General features: G+C 44.7%; 1 protein-coding gene and 1 long non-coding RNA gene across 4 annotated transcripts in view; one reads left to right on the top strand and one right to left on the bottom strand.

Annotated features, from left to right (window-relative positions):
- The window catches only part of EDN3 (endothelin 3), a 42,780-nt gene extending 32,230 nt beyond the window's left edge, over positions 1-10,550 (top strand). The window contains exons 3-5 of one of the 3 annotated variants that reach the window (XM_081011632.1): positions 3,660-3,836; positions 5,482-5,621; positions 7,705-10,550. In XM_081011632.1, the coding sequence (XP_080867758.1) occupies positions 3,660-3,836; positions 5,482-5,608 (304 nt within the window). In that variant the 3' untranslated portion in view covers positions 5,609-5,621; positions 7,705-10,550. The remainder of the gene's footprint in view (positions 1-3,659; positions 3,837-5,481; positions 5,622-7,704) is intronic. The other 2 variants (XM_081011633.1, XM_081011634.1) reach the window with 2 other exon arrangements.
- The window catches only part of LOC308480336, a 104,539-nt gene that overhangs the window by 67,036 nt on the left and 18,364 nt on the right, over positions 1-19,139 (bottom strand). The gene's annotated exons all lie outside the window — the stretch shown is intronic.

Raw genomic sequence — 19,139 nt, 5'->3', positions numbered from 1 at the left:
ACTCTGGGGTCGGTATGCACTATGTAACTTCCAATTTATCTGCAAGAGCTTAGCTATCTCCTGCAATACTTTGTGCACAAAAGCTGGACCATTGTCCGACCCTATGGAGCGGGGCAAGCCATAGCGGGGAATGATTTCCCGGAGCAGACACCTAGCAACTTCAGATGACCGCTCAGTCTTGGTGGGCCAGGCCTCCTCTCGGCGGCCGCGCCCTCCTCCCCGGGCAGGTTCCCCTATGCTGCTGTTGCTGGCGCGCAGAGCCATGAGTTTCTTAGCCTGGTAATTTTCTTTCTTCTTCTGGGCTACCTCATCTCTCTGGTTATACGTGGTTTGTGCCACCTCTAACATCCACTCCAGCCCATGGCCCAGGAACCCTTCGGTTTTCTGAATTTTTCGGTGAATATCGGGAGCGGCTTGGGCCACAAAGGCTGCCTTAACAACCGGAGCATTGGCAGGATCGTCCGGGTCCAGAGGGGTAAACTGCCGGTAGGCTTCCTTCAGGCGCTCCAAATAAACCCCTGGCGACTCATCTGATTTCTGGACCACCTCAGCCACCTTAACCAAATTAGTGGGCTTCCTAGCTGCCCTCCTCATTCCCGCCAGTACATGGTTCCTGTATGTTGCCAGGGCGGTCCGAGCATTCTGATCCTGATAGTCCCAATTAGGAGTGGCTCGGGGGTAGGCATCATTCATTTGGTTATCATTTAATTGTAACTGCCTCAGATGCGCCCTTGCCTCACTATGGACCCTCCGGACTTCTTCCGTTGTTAACAGAGAGTCCAAAAGATATTGAACATCATCATAGGTAGGGTCATAAGTTTTAAAGATCCCTTCAAAAAGTTTGATGATTTTGGCTGGGTTCTCCTCAAAGGAGGGGTTTTGATTGCGCCAATTGCAAATATCAGCAGTTGAAAAAGGCACATGTTGGATTGTGTAGGTGCGTGGTGCTGCTGCCCCATTCTCCCCTGGCGGTCCCGGGGGGTCATAAACTACCCGGAGGGGCATCAAGGCTGTAGCCTGATCTTTCTTCCCTCTCTCTCTCTCATGGTGGGTGGTGGCTCTACGTGCTGCCTCCAGCCACCTCTTTTGTTTCTTCTTCCAGCGCCCATCCTCACAACGTGCCACTTCTAAAAGGTGGGGACTAACATCCACTTGGTCTTTATAGGGGTCTACATAGTCCTTTATCCATTTGTCTTGCTTCTTACTCCACTTCTCCCCCTTCTGTACCTTCTCTTCCAACATATTTAACAGTGTTTCCTCATCCTCCTCATTATCGTCACTTTCGTCCTCCTTATCTGTCTCTGATTTGGTGGGGTTTTTATCCTCAGGGGTTGGGTTGATAAGGCTGCCACCAACTGGGTTCGAGGGGTTATCCTGGGGATTATTCTGCGGGGGTGGATCATTCTGTGGTGGTAGTGGGGCCGGTGCTGGGGGGGGGTATAAGGAGGTGGCCTCACAATTAACTCATCTTCCTCTGTGTCTTGGACAACAAGAGGTAATTTCTGCTGCCGGACAGCACAGATCCTTGCCCGTGGTGGAGCAGTTCGGCAAGCCTGCAGCCAAGGGGGGTTTTTATCCACATTGGTTTTCCACGTGGAAATATAGGGAATTTGGTCTGGATGGTTTGCAATTACTCTCTGCCACAAGGGATTGATCAACCGTCCATCAAAACTGCCCTGGGACGGCCAGCCAGTGCCCTGCGTCAGCCAGTCCACTTCACAAAGGGTCCTAAGCCGCTGCTTCTTCAACTTGAACCGCCAATCATCATCCTTGATGGCCAATTTCCAGTTGTTCAGGAAGCATTCCAAAGGGGTACATTTACTGCTTCCTGAACCCATGTTTACCAGAATACTCCGCTCCTAGCCAAAATCAGCACCTTGCCCACTTCACACGCTACAGACTGTGGCTTGGACGAGCTCGCGCTGCCAAGAACCACACAGCCCTAGACACGCTTGGCCACGGAGACGCTAAGCCCCGACCTCTCACACATTCATCCTTTCACTGGAGTATTTGGCCATACAACACACAGTCCACCTCCACACCCACCACCCTTTTCCTTTCCACACACTGGCAGCAGGACCCCACTGTCCCGGCCAACCCTTCCTGGGGGCACGTTATTGCCACACCCAGGTGAGGCTGATCAGATCTCAAGCTCTTCTCTTTCCCCAAGAGCTTACCTCTATGTCCTGAGACACACCCTGTGTCCTCCCTCGACCGATCCTTTTTCTCCCACGACCGGACGTCTCCACTCAGGAACGGAGTGATTGGTTCCTCCCGCAACTGGCGGGTGCTCGCTGGAGCCGTCTACGCCGATCCAAGCTGTTCGTCCAGTCGAGCCTGGCCTTCAAGCTCAACCAGCAGGAGAGGTGGGTTCCCGGCCAATGCACCAGATATGTTAGGATATCTGAACCTAAGGGGTCCGGATCCAGTCACCTCGTGCCCTTGCCGTTAGCATGAAGGAGTCAAGCAAACACCAGGGTGGGTTTCACAGAGAAAAAGGTTTATTGCAGAATCTGCGCAGAGAGACAGCCAGTGGAATAGCTTCCAAAGACCGGCCGCGCCCCTATTGTCTTCCAAGCATTCTTATACTGAAGCTGCCAGCTTGGCTCCCCAGTTGCTCCCCAATCAACAGGCAGAGATACACTTTATTACCTTATTAGGCTAGCTAAGCCCCCCCTCCCTTTTGCAGATCTTTGCAAATATTATTTGCTTCGCGTTATAAATGTTTGCATCTTTGCACAGCTGAGGTGAGAAGTCAGACAGGAAAACCACTACCGGCCTGCAGAGCTGAGCCTCTTCAGTTTCAGCTATGTAGGAGGCCAGACAGGAAACCCACTGCCGGCCCGCAGAGCTATCTTGCATAGCTGAAACAATTGTTAGCTGGAGCTAGCTAAAACACGATGGAGTTTTACCTCCCCCCTCTTCTCTCCTCTCCCTTCACCCCCTCTCTTCCATAATTCCACAGCATGTCCTTATTTTTCTCTTTTCTTTCCAGTCCGATCGTCCCCACGCGATTCTTACCAGGTCTGGAGTAGACTCCCTTTTTACACTCCAGGACAATTCCAAAATTGTTTCGCTAATTCATTTAATATCATCATATCTTTTGGATATAAATTTAGGAAGTTTGTCACTCCAGTGAGGATATTGAGGCTGCTTGTGTTGAGGTGTAAGTTGGGAAGCAATAATACAATACATACCATCCTCCTTCCTTCTTCTGGGATGCCCCTTCTCCTGCCCACCATGGCTGCTCTTTTTGTCTGAAGTGTGGGGTAAAAACACTTAAAACATGGGTAGACAAACTAAGACCCGGGGCCCAGATCCGGCCCAATCGCCTTCTAAATCCGGCCCACGGACGGTCTGGGAATCAGCTTGTTTTTACATGAGTAGAATGTGTCCTTTTATTTAAAATGCATCTCTGGGTTATTTGTAGGGCCTGCCTGGTGTTTTTACATGAGTAGAATATGTGCTTTTATTTAAAATGCATCTCTGGGTTATTTGTGGGGCATAGGAATTCGTTCATCCCCACCCCCAATATAGTCTGGCCCCCCACAAGGTCTGAGGGAAAGTGGACTGGCCCCCTGCTGAAAAAGTTTGCTGACCCCTGATAGCTTCCATACGATCTTGAAAATGCTAAAGCATTCTTACGTTTTTTGTTGCAGGAGGATTGTTCCATATGGACTGGCAAATTACAGGGGAAGTTTCAGAGGCAAAAGATCTACAGAGCGGCATCGTAAGAGCTTGCATTCATCAAAACAGCCTCCATTGCGCTGCTCTTGTGCAGACAGATGCGACAAGCAGTGTATGCACTTTTGCAGAAGGACCCAGAATGGCCAATGGTAAGATTGTTCACCTGTGACAGGGGTGAGAAGCCCTTTTTTTTTGAGGGATGCCATATTGATGGTAGGTGGGGACAGAGTTTATAGTGGATGGGGCTGTCCCCTCTCCTCTCTTGCACAGCCCCCTTTCCCTCATTTCCCCCTTCTTGCCACTCACATGAAATTAGCCCAAGGATAATGCATGTTGCACTCTCCTGTTTTATGGTATTTGTGTATCTAAAAGGAATTGAGAATAGCGTGGGTATACTTTTTCTCCCTCTCTCATATAAGAGAAACCAAATGATGCAGTAGCAACAGGAAGTAACTTTTCAGGAAGTACTTAATTCAGTGTACAGTCGTACCTTGGTTCTCGAGCAGAATGCGTTTTGGGAGTCCATTCGAAACTCCTGGAACCGTTTGAAAACCAAGGCACAGATTCTGATTGGCTTCAGAAGCGTCCTGCAGCCAATCAGAAGCCGCATCAGACACTTGGCTTCTGAAAATCGTTCGAAAACTGGAACACTCACTTCCGGGTTTCGATCGCTCGAGGGCCGATTTGTTCGGGAGCCAAGGCGTTTGAGATTCAAGGTACAACTGTATAGAATTCCCTACCACAAATGTGATGATGGCCGTTAGCACTGTCCCCTTTCACATGCATCCACAGCTAGCTGCATCCTCATGGTTCAGATGGGTAAGAAAGGCCCATGCGTTATGCCACTGTTAATTCGTTTGAAATTGAGCTCAGCCAGCTCAGTTGTTTGGTGTATTCACATTCAGAAGTGTTACGGATCTCTATAATCTTAACACCTTACATGTGAGAGCTGTTGAGAATCATCTGGCTGTGACACCATTGGAAACAGAATACAGTGGTACCTTGGGTTAAGTACTTAATTCGTTCCAGAGGTCTTTTCTTAACCTGAAACTTTTCTTAACCTGAAGCACCACTTTAGTTAATGGGGCTTCCCGCTGCCGCTGCGCTGCCAGAGCACAATTTCTGTTCTCATCCTGAAGCAAAGTTCTTAACCCGAGGTACTATTTCTGGGTTAGCGGAATCTGTAACCTGAAGCGTATGTAACTTGAAGTGTATGTAACCTGAGGTACCACTGTAGTGGACTAGATTGATCCTTGCTATGATCCTACAAGGAAACTCAGATGTTTGTAAGATAGCACAAGCAACAGAGTTTGTCCCAGGTGAGTTTAGTGAATGGAAGAAACATGGAGAAGAGCCCTTAATATTTATTTGGGATGTAGCGTTGTGGAAATAGTGTCAAAAAAAGTCGTGCTCACTTGTCCAGTTAACTGTTAAGCAGTGCTTGCTTTATTCTAGCATTCCTTAAAGGCAGACGCTGGAAAAGCAATGGGTATGTTTTGAACTTGTTCTTTGAAAGAGACAATCTTTGGATTATATTCAGTGCTAGTCCTACTTAGTGCAGACCCACTGAAATTAAAGAACATGTCTATTAATTTCAGTGGATCAACTCTTAGTAGGTCTAGCATTGGCTGCAACCCTTTATTTAAAAAACCTTTTAGGATAATGGTGGTTTTCAACAACAGATACAAATAATATAATAAAATACAAAGTGCAAATTAAAAACTAAAGCTAGATAAATATTTGGGATGAATAAATTGCGTGGTAATTTAAAAGCCCCAACTTTCTTTTCCATAGTAATAATGAGCAACTGAACAGCAGAGAAGAAACAGATCCCCATCGAGAAAAGGAGCATATATCTCACTCTGTAGCCCAGGAGAATTTTCAGCTTCTTCAAAGTGGAGAGGTGCAGTCTATGTTTTAATTATATTGTGCGTGTAAGTGGCTAAAACGTTTGGAGGGCAAGTTAATATTTTGATAATTGTCAAGTCTGTTAGTTTAAAGAAAAGGCCTAGAAGCAGGTAGCAGGCATGTTTCTACCTGATCATGTGCATATTTAAGGCACTTTTTAATCATCACTGTTCTTCCAGCCAAAAAATGAAATTGGTTTGCCTCAAGGCAGAAGTGTTGTATTCAAAATGTAAAGTGTTTTCTGTTGACTCAAATGTGCAACCAAACTCAACTCAATAGCTTTGTTTGGTGCAAAACAGAAAGCAAAAACTAAAATAATTATTTGGTGATTTTAGATTTTTTTAATACTGTGTTATTAATAGCAACATATAGCATTTCAGAGTGTTTGAAGTGCTTCATATACCTTATCTCAAGTAAGCCTTACAGATGCCCTATAATAAGATGGATTAGTTTTATTACTCCTATAATTGAAGTTGGAGCTGGTACTAAGAAACAGTATCTTGCTCAAAGCCACCTACTGAGTTCATGGCAGAGATAACAAGATAACATTTCAGCTGTGGCAGGGGTTTCCCACTCCACATCTTGGTCTTTTTTTGATTCAATATGACCTATGAGATAGGTTAGGCTGAAAAATTAAGACTTGATGACAGCCAGCCAGTCACACTACCTCACGACCCATCAGGGAACTGACACTGGGTTTCTGACGTGCACAGCTAACCTTCCAAACATTGCACTAGACCAGCATTTTCCAAGCTAGTGCTCAAATCATCTGGAGGGCACCAACCTGGGGAAGATCGCACTAATTTCACTAATCTAGCTAGGTGGTCCAAGGGTAAAGGTAAAGGGACTCCTGACCATTAGGTCCAGTCGTGACCGACTCTGGGGTTGCGGCGCTCATCTCGCTTTATTGGCCGAGGGAGCCGGTGTACAGCTTCCGGGTCATGTGGCCAGCATGACTAAATAGCTTCTGGCGAACCAGAGCAGCACACGGAAACGCCGTTTACCTTCCCTCTGGAGTGGTACCTATTTATCTACTTGTACTTTGACGTGCTTTTGAACTGCTAGGTTGGCAGCAGCAGGGACCGAGCAATGGGAGCTCACCCCGTTGTGGGGATTCGAACCGCTGACCTTCTGATGCGCAAGTCCTAGGCTCTGTGGTTTAACCCACAGCGCCACCCGCGTACATTACCCTAACTTCATGTCTGTGGGATTATTCCTGAATGAAGTAAGTAGAACTCCATCCAGCTGGAGACTGGGCCATATTGAAGCCCCTAGCCTACGGTCTAAGGAATATGCTCGACCCAGATATGAGAGATGTGTGTGAAGATAGTGGCAGCAATTGCAGTAGGACTTGCTGGCAGCCCATTTTGAAGATGGGCGGGGGAGGCTTGCTGCAGCACCCTCCCTTCCCTGCTCAGAGCTGACCTACTTTAAAACTAGTTGTGGACTAAGGCACTATGATAACTGAAAGCAGTTCCTTCCATACTATGATGCTTACTCCAATTCCATTCTCTTTGCTAGAATGGCAGTTGATTTTTGTGGTAACATATGGCTAATAGTTCTCAGAAATTTAATTTTTTGCCTGTTGCCCGCACATTTCCTGGCACTGCTTGCTACATTTCTGGGTATATATTTATATTTATAAATGAAGAATTATTCTACAGCAAATGGCTCAAAAGTTGCATAAGCATTCTGTTCTTAGTTTGTTCCTGAAAAGCCCATGTCATCAATTAAAACAACAACAGCAACAAATTGGTTTCTGTGGGGGAAATTGGAGCTAAGTCTTGTCTTGCAGTAACCACCAGAAATGAGCTGGATGGCTTGACAACACTTTGCTTTGCAGTATGTCCAGACACCTGGTAAATATATATTTTTCTTGAAGTCTTGTATGGAGCGGGGGTCTTGTGGGATCTGTAGCTGATCTGTGTAGACATCACATTGAGGAAAGCAGCTCTAACCATGCCACCACACAGGGTCTCAGTGCTTGTTTCATTTATTTATAAAATAACCCTTGCTTTTGGCCGTTAAAAATAATAATGGTTTCAGAATACAAAACAAAATTTCAACAGGATTTGGAAAAGCCTTTCATTGTGCATTTTTCTTCCACAGGTATGAAGTTGAGTACCTACTACCTAAGACATGAAACTCACTGAAGATGAACAAATGTTCAAGACTCTCAAATGGATTATCTACCTGCAGGTGCTTCCTTTTCCTGAACTGATGCAATCTTGAAAGTGGACAATGTACCTGCCTGGAGGAAGTGTTACTGAACTGCAATGTTCTGGCTAATGTCTTGCTTGAGTCTTATACACCCCACATGATGGTGACATCCATGATGGCATCCATCAATTTTGGAAAGCAACATTTTCGCTGTTTACGGTCCCAAGAACAGCCCCCACTGGCTAAAAAAGAAAAAAAAATAAAGATTCAAAGAGTGAAAAACGTTCCTATTCTGTCAAGATGCGGGACAGGAAAAAAGAATGCTTCACTTGTTTGCTTGTCATATGTATGAATGTCTAGCTTTTCGCATGCAGTTGTCATGGGACAAGTTGGGACATTGGAACAGTACCTATATTTGATATTCTGGTCACTTTTTGTTTTTTATAAAAGGCACCCTTTTCTCCATAATGTTGTTCAAACCTGTCTTCCTATTGTAATCTCAGTGGTGAAGAAATGTAAATTACAATATCTATGCAGATTGAATATGAATGGCTAATATTAATATAATTATAACATATAGCAAGCTAACAGTATACTGGGAGTATTTCATAGGCTATTGGATTTAGGCACCCATTATTCCTGCACTGAAATGGAATTTTACAACAGATCTACTGGATAGATGTTGAGAGAGAAGAATGCTAGTTTATCCGTCCTATTCACTCTGCTGCCCTGGGGTGAAGAAATTCTGAAACATTAAAAATGCATTTGAAGGACATTCAAAGCCATATATTAGCCCTTAATTCAAATTGCTAGAAGGGCTGGCTGGAAAAATACAGTGATGGGAACTGTTAATTGCAATTATGAAAGTTCATTTTTGAGGAACAGATGAAGCAGAAGAATTGGATGTATTTCTATACAATCAATGGATGGCCTTTTTGAATTAGTTGGGTGCATGTTAAGAAGACTGCGGAAGAACATTCACCCAGTGTTTGCTAATCAGAAAGAGGAAAAAGACATTCATTACTAATAGTTGAGAATCTTTCAAAGGATACTTTCATAAGAATGGATTTTTCTTTAAAAGTCTATTATTTTACAAGAACATAGTTCTGGAGACCACAGTTAAGACTGTAGGCTGAACTGATGAACTTTTGGGCTCATTCAGAAAACGTGCAAATCCCCAAACCAGCTATATAAAATTTGCAAAAAAAGTAACGGACATTGTTTTCAGCAAGAAAGGAAGAGATCTTTTGTCTATATTATATATATATATATAGTATATATATATGAATATATTACATAAATAAATTATTCTACTTATAAAAGTAAAACACCTCTCTCCATTATCACATTTTTACTAGTTTTCTATTTTCCTGGCCCCAATTTGATGTATTTTGTTGAGATTTAGTCTATTTATTGTACTGGCAAATAGCTTTTCTTACTGTGTGTGTTTCTTTTAATTAACTCAGTGGAGAAATCAATCGTTTTCAAGGAACTAACCTTTTATTATGAGATAGATTGCTATCTGAGGTATATGTGGAAATTTTAATAACCACAGATTTCTTTTAGAAAGTCACAATATGAGCATATGAAACTGTTTTTAAAGCAGGCCCTTGTCCTACAGAATAAGGCCCAAATCCAGCTGCAGCTTTGCCTGCTTCCAATTGTAAGCAAAAGAAAAATGATGCTCTTCGTGTATTTCATGCAAATTTTATTCTATCGCTACTTTCCACAGACTCGGAAAATGCAGAAAGGTACACAAAACTTTTATCTGGCAAACCCTCAGCCCCACCCCAGTCAGTGACTTCATAGCATTTGAGTTCCTGCTGTCTCTACCCAGAAAGTCCTTCATCCTAGACAGTAACCTTATCATGGAATATAACTGTCCACTAGGCGTGTCAGTGTGGATCAAACAGTTCTGGACCTCAGACTATCATCTAGAGTCATGGTAGTCAACTCAGTGTCTTCTAGATGTTTTAGACTACAACTCCCATGAGCACTGTCCAGCATGGCTCATGGTCAGTGATTATGGGAGTTGTAGTAGCTCCTGAGAATAAGTTGATCATCTTTGACCTAAATGCTAGGCACTGGATACGTCGCTTGTGTACATACCTCTTTCAAAAAATCCAGCAGTCTTCTGGAATAGGCACATAGGAAGTTTGACACTGTTGTAAGGATACTTAGGCAGCTGAGTATTTTCTATCACAACAATTAAATCTTTTGACCATATGTAAAATGTACCAACAAAATGTCCAACATTGTGGCCCCAAATTTCCCCAGTATGTGGCCTTCAACATATAAAGAAATTTATGTCATCAGGTAATGGAATTAAATACATGTCAATGGTTTAATTAGAATATCAGTTTCCCCAAGGTTCCTTACAGTCCCAAATGGTTTGATAGGGGTTCCTATAGACAATGGAAATCCATTTTCTGTAATCCAGGCGTTCATTAGTGTAGCAAAAGATCAAATTGAGCAAATATGGTGTCTCCAAGCCAGGTAATTAGTTATACTTGCATCACATAAGAAGAATGGAGACTCAAATTTAGTTGTGATTAATTTATTCTGTTAAGTTTGATGAGGCTCAATGATGAGATTAAACTGGCTCTTTATTGAGCCTAGGTAAATACAGGTCAAAACTTGCTTCAACTCCTATGGAATCTGTTTTCAATTTTAACTTATGGATTGTAGCAAATTTCTGTGGTTTGTTTAGTTTGGCCTTGTCGGATTGCTACCCACCTCTACTTGAGTAACTTTGCAACAACATATTGCAAAATAAAAGGTTTGTGATTTACCCAGATGATATTAATCTCAATATTTTAGGCTACAAGTTCTTTGCATCACACTTGATTAAGCCTAAATTGCCAGCAGCCACGGCAACTTTCAGCTTTGGGTACAGATTCTGCTGTTGAGTGCCAAGCGCTTTTGAAGATGTCGTTATGTGGTGCTGCTGCTTCTGGGAACCTTGGCCAAATCATGGTTCTGGTACGTAAAGTCTTATTATCAATCACGTAATTAAAGCCAAAACTGCAAACATTAAAAAAAAAGTTGCAAAACTTCTCTAGCGACTGTTGGGAATAAAATATGCTTTTTTAAAATAAGGTGTTATTAGCTCCTCCATAAAACGTCTAAAGTAAGCAAAAAATTAAAATAGCCTTGTTGGTGATGTCACAGATGCTAGCCAATAGGCACTTTTTTCAGTCAGCTTTCCTTCAGTTCAAACTGATCTAAGTCCCACCCCTCACCTTCCCCGTTTCCAGAATTCACCCCAGTACATTTTTTGAAGGGTAGTGACAGAACTATCAAATTATTTCCATCCTTCTTAAAACGTTAGGCTGAGTCATAAAGAGAAATTGTAGAACTTACTATCGAACAAGGATATGCCTAGTTTTGATTCAACCAAAAGGAATGCTAGTTTGTTAACCCTGGCTCCTGTTAAATGAGATAAATATGAAGCTGAGTAGATTTAGTCTGCATCTGAATGAGTAGCTTAGCAAGAAATTTCAAGGGATGCCATGTCTGTAGACAAACTCCAATGGTAAAAACCCACAAAGTTATTGAAACATGATTCTCTTCGTTGCTTCTGGGTTAGTGATGCTTCTGCCTGGGTAATTTATCAGCCAAGTTTCTGAAGGATGCAACACTTGCCATAATTCATTTTGTCTTGGATATGAATGGATCAAAGGCATCTGAAACAGTTCAAAGCACAGTGATTGGCTGCAGCTTTGCGATTGCCATCCAACTATTTATTTGATGCAGGGAAACTAAACTAATAAAGACTCTTCCGTACCAGTAACATATTTGATTCCTTCGCAGGCTAGCCACAAACAGGCTGAAGGAAGTTCTTTTGGCTCTTCAACTGCATGATGCAGGCCTAGCGGTGCTCGTTTCAATTTGGATTTGTAGCTCTGTTGAGGGATAAACTGTAGTTCCCAGGAGTCATTGTGGGGTGGATAGGTGCTTTAAAAGGCACAATGGCCATTATCTCACTGTAAGTGGCTGGAGGACTATTTCTTCTTTTTGCCCCAAGTGGGGAAGGGGCATATTAGAAGAAGAAGAAGAGAAGAGTTTGGATTTGATATCCCGCCTTTCACTCCTTTTAAGGAGTCTCAAAGCGGCTAACATTCTCCTTTCCCTTCCTCCCCCACAACAAACACTCTGTGAGGTGAGTGGGGCTGAGAGACTTCAAAGAAGTATGACTGGCCCAAGGTCACCCAGCAGCTGCATGTGGAGGAGCGGAGACGCGAACCCGGTTCCCCAGATTACGAGACTACCGGTCTTAACCACTACACCACACTGGCTCTCCATATTAGTCCAAACCTCACCAGAAAGTGATCCGTCTATGACACAGAAACATAGAAAGCTGCCTTATACTGAATCTGACCCTTACTCCATCCAACTCTGTATTGTGTACATACCAACTGGCACTGGCTTTCCAGGAGTTCAGATGGGGCACTCCCAGCCCAATCTGAAGATACCAAGGGTTGAACATAGGAACTTCTTAATGCAAAGCAGATGATCATCCCTCCTGGCCATTGGATTACTCCTAGTTTGTCCTGTAGTAAAAAACAGACCAAGGACATGACTATGTGTGGACCTACGATCAATGTATTGAGGCAGCCCAGTGGTTGACGCATTGCCCATGAATTACTGAGCTGGACCTGAAAAAATGACAAGCTAAAATCCCACAGTTCTCCAAACCACACTTGAAGACTGTCTCTAACACATGAGTCAGGGCAAGCGGTATCTGCCAGTCACCCAACACTTGATAACAGCCCTTCACATCTGGCACCCAGCCAGATTGGTTTCCTAGTGATTATGACGGAAACCCTGTGGTCAGTTGCGACTCCTCTGACCCTCCGATCTGGCCAAGTACCTAATAGGGCACAAGTGGCTTACCCGCTCAGGCCTCTGTAATGCATGCCAGCCCAGCCCCCTCATCCATGATCAAATCCTGGCTGAGCAATGTTTTATTATGGACCGACTCGGTATTCACCAGCAACACCACCAGACTTGAAGGGTAAGCCAGCATGACTACTCAAGGCTACCTGTAGGCTCTTGGGTGCTCTGGAGAGGGAAATAGGAACCAATTGCCTATGCTCTCCCCTCTGATGGTAAAAGTCACCCTGAGATCCCATTGTTGTTGTTTAGTCGTTTAGTCGTGTCTGTCTCTTTGTGACCCCATGGACCAGAGCACGCCAGGCACTCCTGTCTTCCATTGCCTCCCGCAGTTTGGTCATACTCATGCTGGTAGCTTTGAGAACACTATCCAACCATCTCGTCCTCTGTCGTCCCCTTGGTCCTTGTGCCCTCCATCTTTCCCAACATCAGGGTCTTTTCCAGGGAGTCTTCTCTTCTCATGAGGTGGCCAAAGTATTGGAGTCTCAGCTTCAGGATCTGTCCTTCCAGTGAGCACTCAGGGCTAATTTCCTTCAGAATGGATAGGTTTGATCTTCTTGCAGTCCATGGGACTCTCAAGAGTCTCCTCCAGCACCATAATTCAAAAGCATCAATTCTTCAGCGATCAGCCTTCTTTATGGTCCAGCTCTCACTTCCATACATCACTACTGGGAAAACCATAGCTTTAACTATACGGACCTTTGTTGGCAAAGTGATAGCTCTGCTTTTTAAGATGCTGTCTAGACATCATCTGAGATCCCGTACTCCCCATATTAACCCAGATCAAAAGGCCTGGGAAAATTACAAAGTCTTTTAGTAGTGCCGAAAGGACACCAAGGTGGGTGCCAGTTGCACCTGTCTAGGAGAGCAGAGATGAGAGAGCCTTTTCTCCAGTAACCACACCTCACTAGGATTACTAAACAAACAACACTCTTCAGATTGTGGGGTTGGAGAAGTACTTCCAAATGTAGCAGAAAACCAAACATCAAAGGGGAACTGGGTCCCTTTGGCCATTTCCCCAAATCTTGAATTCCATCCCTCTTTGAAAGGTTTTGATGCTCAGGTGTAATGCTTAGAGGGCCCGTCCCAACTGATAAGATTTTCTTAGTGCCTCCATAGTATGGGGGGAGGGGTTTGTGTGCATTTTACAGGGCAATTGCATTATCAACAGTAAAAAGCTGAGGCTAAATTGCTTGAGGATTATTTATGGAAACCTATTTCCCTGTACTTTTTATCTAGTGCCCAGAACTTGCGAGATTTGCTGTAGCCCATTAGAGGCAGTGTTAGAGCAGAACAATCAGCATTCTGAAGGAGCAGTGCAGTGCAGGCTCATTGGTCCCAGGGATCGCAAGAATCAGTGCTGCTAACAGAGTTTACTGGCCCCATATATATATATATCATAAAATCAAAGAGTTGGAAGGGACCAGGAGGGTCATGCAGTCCAGCTTCCTACAAATCAGGAATATTTTGCCCAAGGTGGGGCTCAAACCCATGACCCTAAGATTAAGTGTCCCATGCTTTATCATCCGAGCTATCTCAGATGGTAATCTCAGCAAGTAAATATCAAGGTGATAGACCCTCCATTCTACTGGGGCTGGCTACAAAAAAAAAAATCAGGTATCTATAAGAATGAAAAGGTTGGTTAAGTAAAGGGAACTAAGGAAGAGGGTTCAATGTCTGAAAGAATGCTTGAGAGGGCCTGATCCTGCCCATCCGCTCATGGAATTCCCTGCCTTTAAAGCCTCCTCTCTCTGGGTTCTGAGGCTGCCCTGTGCAAAAACAAAACAAAACAAAAAACCATGAAACTCTCTGGTCCAGGAAATTTGGGTCAGAATAAAGCTCCAAAGAGTGTAATCTCAGCCACTATTAAGCTGAGTAAACTAACACAAAAGTGTTTCCTGACCAACGGAACAATGTGCCACCCCTGTGGACTTTAAAACTTCTTAATCCCTTTGTTAGAATCTGCTACGGCAGCAGTCGAGGAAAATGTTAAATACACAGAACAAGATCTGTTTCTGTAGCTACGCTGAAAAGAGAAAAGAGAATAGAAATACATCTCTCTCTATGTATGGAAAAGGTTTATAGAACAGCAAAATCTTTCAGGATTAAGTGGTTTACAATATACCAGGCAATTTAAACAAAGAATATTGAAATTCTCTGTTTACATTATCTTGGTATTTTACTGAGCTGCTCTTTTTAAAAAAAGCACTTTCTTCTAATGAAAGCTCTACTTGCAGTGTGTTTGTGTGTTTGAGGGGCAGGGGAGAAGAGGAAGGGAACATATGGGTTGTCCTATATTTCCAAAGCTTCTTAAATAATAAATTGGCAACACCTAGGCCACTTTTCACACTATACAATTAAAGCACTATGGTACCACTTTAAACAGCCATAGCTTACCCCAAAGAATTCTGGGAGCTGTAGTTTGTTAAGGGTGATGAGACATGTGGGGAGACCCCCTATTCTCCCCACAGAGCTACAATTTTCAGAGTGGTTTAACAGCCAATCCTTCTTTTGAGGGAACGCTGAGAATTGTAGCCCTGTGAGATATCCCTTCTCTATATGTGGACAGGTACTATGAAGGAGGGATGGCCCCACTGGCAGATCTACATTTGGGGACGCTCCTTCTCAACCAGCAATGAGTTCTGGGTAACCACTGTTATCTTCTTCAGTGGTGTTATTCCATGACAGAGCACCACACCTTTACAACATCTGTGCTACTGATGGTCGAACTTTGGGATTGTAGAAATGTATACAACAAAAAATTAATCAATTTGAGTCGTGCCACTCACTAGACCCAAAATTTCTGAGCAATGTGCACTAAAGTTGTTTCTGGGGCCCCTTTGGGATTAGGGGCCCTGAGGTTTAAGCTTTATTAGTTTCATAGTAGACTTGCCCTTGGCTGGCCTGCCCATGAGGCAGGGTGAAGCAGCTGCCTCAGGTGGCAGATTTGACTTCCAAGGAACTGCCTCCTATGTTTGTCGGTCTCCTCTTCCACCCACCACTAACGGCTCCTCTCCTTTTACTCTGCCACCAGCTTCCCTGGGTTGCTGTCAGAGGCTGGCTGGACACTGAGGTGTGGTGGCTGGATTCTGATGAGTGGGCACTAGGAGAAGTGGGGTTGGAGGCTGACTTGGAAGAAGGGATTGGTGAACTTGGGGAACATGTAACAGTCAGGTAGACGAGGGTCAGAGACAGGAGAAACTGCAGGTTTGGAGAGTGAAGAACAGTTGCAGGAGAAGGGAAAGAGAGGTCAGGCTGGTGGAGGCTTCAACATCTCCTGCCCCAGGACCAGAAGAGGATTGAAGAGGGAGGAGCAGAAGCAGGTAATAATAATAATAATAATAATAATAATAATAATAATAATAATAATTTATTTATACTCTGCTCATCTGGCTGGGCTTCCCCAGCCGCTCTGGGCGCCTTTCAAAAAAACATTAAAGTACAGTAATGCATCAAACGCTAAAAGCTTCCCTAAACAGGGCTGCCTTCAGATGTCTTCTAAAAGTCTGGTTGTTCTGTTTGACATCTGGTGGGAGGGCATTCCACAGGGTGGGCGCCACCACCGAGAAGGCCCTCTGCCTGGTTCCCTGTAACTTGGCTTCTCGCAGCGAGGGAACTGCCAGAAGGCCCTCAGCGCTGGACCTCAGTGTCTGGGCAGAATGGTGGGGGTGGAGACACTCCTTCAGATATATTGGACCGAGGCCATTTAGGGCTTTAAGTTACACGTAGGTGGAGTCTTTATCTGCTTAGGATAAGGAAGATACTTAAGCTGAGGTTGGGAGCGGGGTCTCTCTGTTGCAGCAACTGCCTCATTGGGTCCACACCAAGGAGCAGCTGAGAGACACAGGACTAAGTGTGGTTACCAGATTCTTTTCAATGAATCCGGGGACCCTTTTTTTTTTTTTTTTTGGGAGGCTGAGTAGCAACAGGAGTCAGTAGTGGGGATGGTGAGGCAAAACACCCTGGGCCCAAGCACACATGCATATTGTATAAAGGTGCAAAGCCCTTCTTTCTCACCCTGTGAAACATAAATGCACAGAGATTTTTTAAAAACTGGGCAATGGCGCGCCACCCGCCCATGACTCCCTAGCCTTCCCTGATCTCCTTTCCCTTCCCCCTTCGTTTTGACAGATCAGGGGAGGCTCGGGAGTCACAGGCGGGCAGCCGTTGCCCAGGAGGGGCTAGCCTGGTAGTGCAGTTGGCTCTGGCTGGCTTCAGGAGCTGCTCGCTGGAGGAGGAGGAGTTTGGATTTGATATCCCGCTTTATCACTACCCGAAGGAGTCTCAAAGCGGCTAACATTCTCCTTTCCCTTCCTCCCCCACAACAAACACTCTGTGAGGTGAGTGGGGCTGAGAGACTTCAGAGAAGTGTGACTGGCCCAAGGTCACCCAGCAGCTGCATGTGGAGGAACGGAGACGCAAACCTGGTTCCCCAGATTACGAGTCCACCGCTCTTAACCACTACACCACACTGGCTCTACACCACACTGGCCTGCCATTTTTCCTGCGCCACAGCAGTGAGCAGTGAGCAGCTCCTGAAGCTGGCTCCGGGCTGCTGAGGCTGCCGCTGCCACATTTCCAGGGGACAGATTTGCAAATCTGGGGACATTCTGGGGATGGAATTTGTCCGGGGACAGATTTGCAAATCCGGGGACTGTCCCCAGGAACTGGGGACATCTGGTAACCCTAGACTAAAGGATACTATGCTTTCCCCTAACTTGCAGGTGCACTTTTGACAATACAGAGTTAATTCCTCCCCCTAGTCATTCCTTACCTGTCATCACCATGATAACTACCTCCAGTTCCTCAAGTGGTGGTTGCTGCAGAGGAAGGGCAGTATTTTCTGTTTTTTCTTGGGCAGCAAAACGCCCTGGGCTGACCCTGCTATGAATTCATTTTACCAAAAGGAACTATTGACATGGACGCCGGCGGCTGACAGGGTCTCTATAGCACAAGTCTGACTATATCCTTATGGCATAAATATCTCTGGAGTTAGTTATTGCAGAAAAAGAACACATATGTTAACTGTTCTCTAAGGGACAGGAAGTTCCTGGTCATTTCTATTCAGTACGGTGGGATTTTATTTCATATAGTTTAGGTTCAGATTTTCATGTATCTCTTCCAACCGTCTAGAGCACGGGTGTCAAACACAAGGCCCGCGGGCCGAATCCGGCCCGCCAGACCTCGTCATGTGGCCCGTGTAGTCTGGTCTATATATATCTGTGAGGGAAGCTTGGGCTGCGGCGCGCGCGCAGGGCGCCTCGGGTCCCTTCTGCGCAGGCGCAGGCCTCTCCCTCCTCCAGCTACCTAGCCGAGACTTATTTGACACGGCGAGGGTGGGGTTGGATATGGGAGGCCGCTGCTGCTGCTCTCAAATTCTTTTCGGGCTCACCGGGGTGAAATAAGTCCCGGCGGGAGCGCAGTGCGCCTGCGCGAGGTGGAACGCGGAGAAGGGCAGAGCCGGCTTCGCGCGCGTTGGAGAGAGGGAGACCGAGAGCGCGCTTGTGTTTTGGGAGTGCGCCCTGTGAATACTCGGGGCGGCATGCTTTTGCTTTTCTTTTCTTTATTTATTTCTTTAGGCGCGTTTCCGCGCTGCTCAATGAACAGCATCCTCCGCCTCTGGGGATTCGTGATTCAAAAGCAAATTCGATACGCAAGTGTATGTTTTGTAAATAACGTCAGGCGCAGCTTCCGCAGGGTGCGCGTTGCAAAAATTTATATATGGAAAAAAAGCTGATAAGGAATTGGTTTATTTTTTAGGGTATTTACACATCATGCAATTTTTCCCTCAATGTTATTACAGGGTCCGGCCATCAGTTCCCGCCCTCCTCAAAGGTTTAGGGTAGGTAGCAAAGGGGAAAAAATCCAAACAAATGCTCAATTAAAATTTGGGGAATGAGAAAAATTAAAACCTGCACATCTTGTGTAACTTAAACACCAAGCCAAACAGGAAACAATTTTTATATTCATATATGTATTCAAATGAAATCAAGGTGTAGTGTTCCATGAGCCAGAAGCTCTGCATTACTTAATCCAGCTGTTAAAGGTGTCATGGGCTTTGAAGACACTCGAACTCGAACCAGCCCTTTGAGGGTGACCAAACTGCTGATGCGGCCCCCGATGAATTTGAGTTTGACACCCCTGGTCTAGAGAAATAAGGTTGCTATTATTTCAGTGGTATTAAATAAAAATTTGTATGCTCTGCCTTTAGTTGGATATATTATTGAATTTTTGTTATTCTTGTCTCCATAATAATTTGAAAACTAATAAAAGATAATTTTAAAAAAGATAATTTTGGGATGGGATTATTTTATTGTCCCGGCACAACTATTCAAAAGTAAACTCCCTGCTCCTGTATTAAGCTGTTTACACTGCTGCTTCTTTAATCAGAACTGGAAACGATCAAAATGAAAGAATAATTTGTGCAAAAAGTTCGCTAAACAATAATAAACTTGTCCCAAGATCTCAGAATGGCGCCCTGACTGAGA

Source organism: Podarcis pityusensis, assembly GCF_964106645.2.
Source record: "Podarcis pityusensis genome assembly, chromosome: 6".
NCBI lineage: Eukaryota > Metazoa > Chordata > Lepidosauria > Squamata > Lacertidae > Podarcis > Podarcis pityusensis.
Note: the sequence above shows the minus strand (reverse complement) of the source record. Positions and strands in the feature narration are given on the sequence as shown.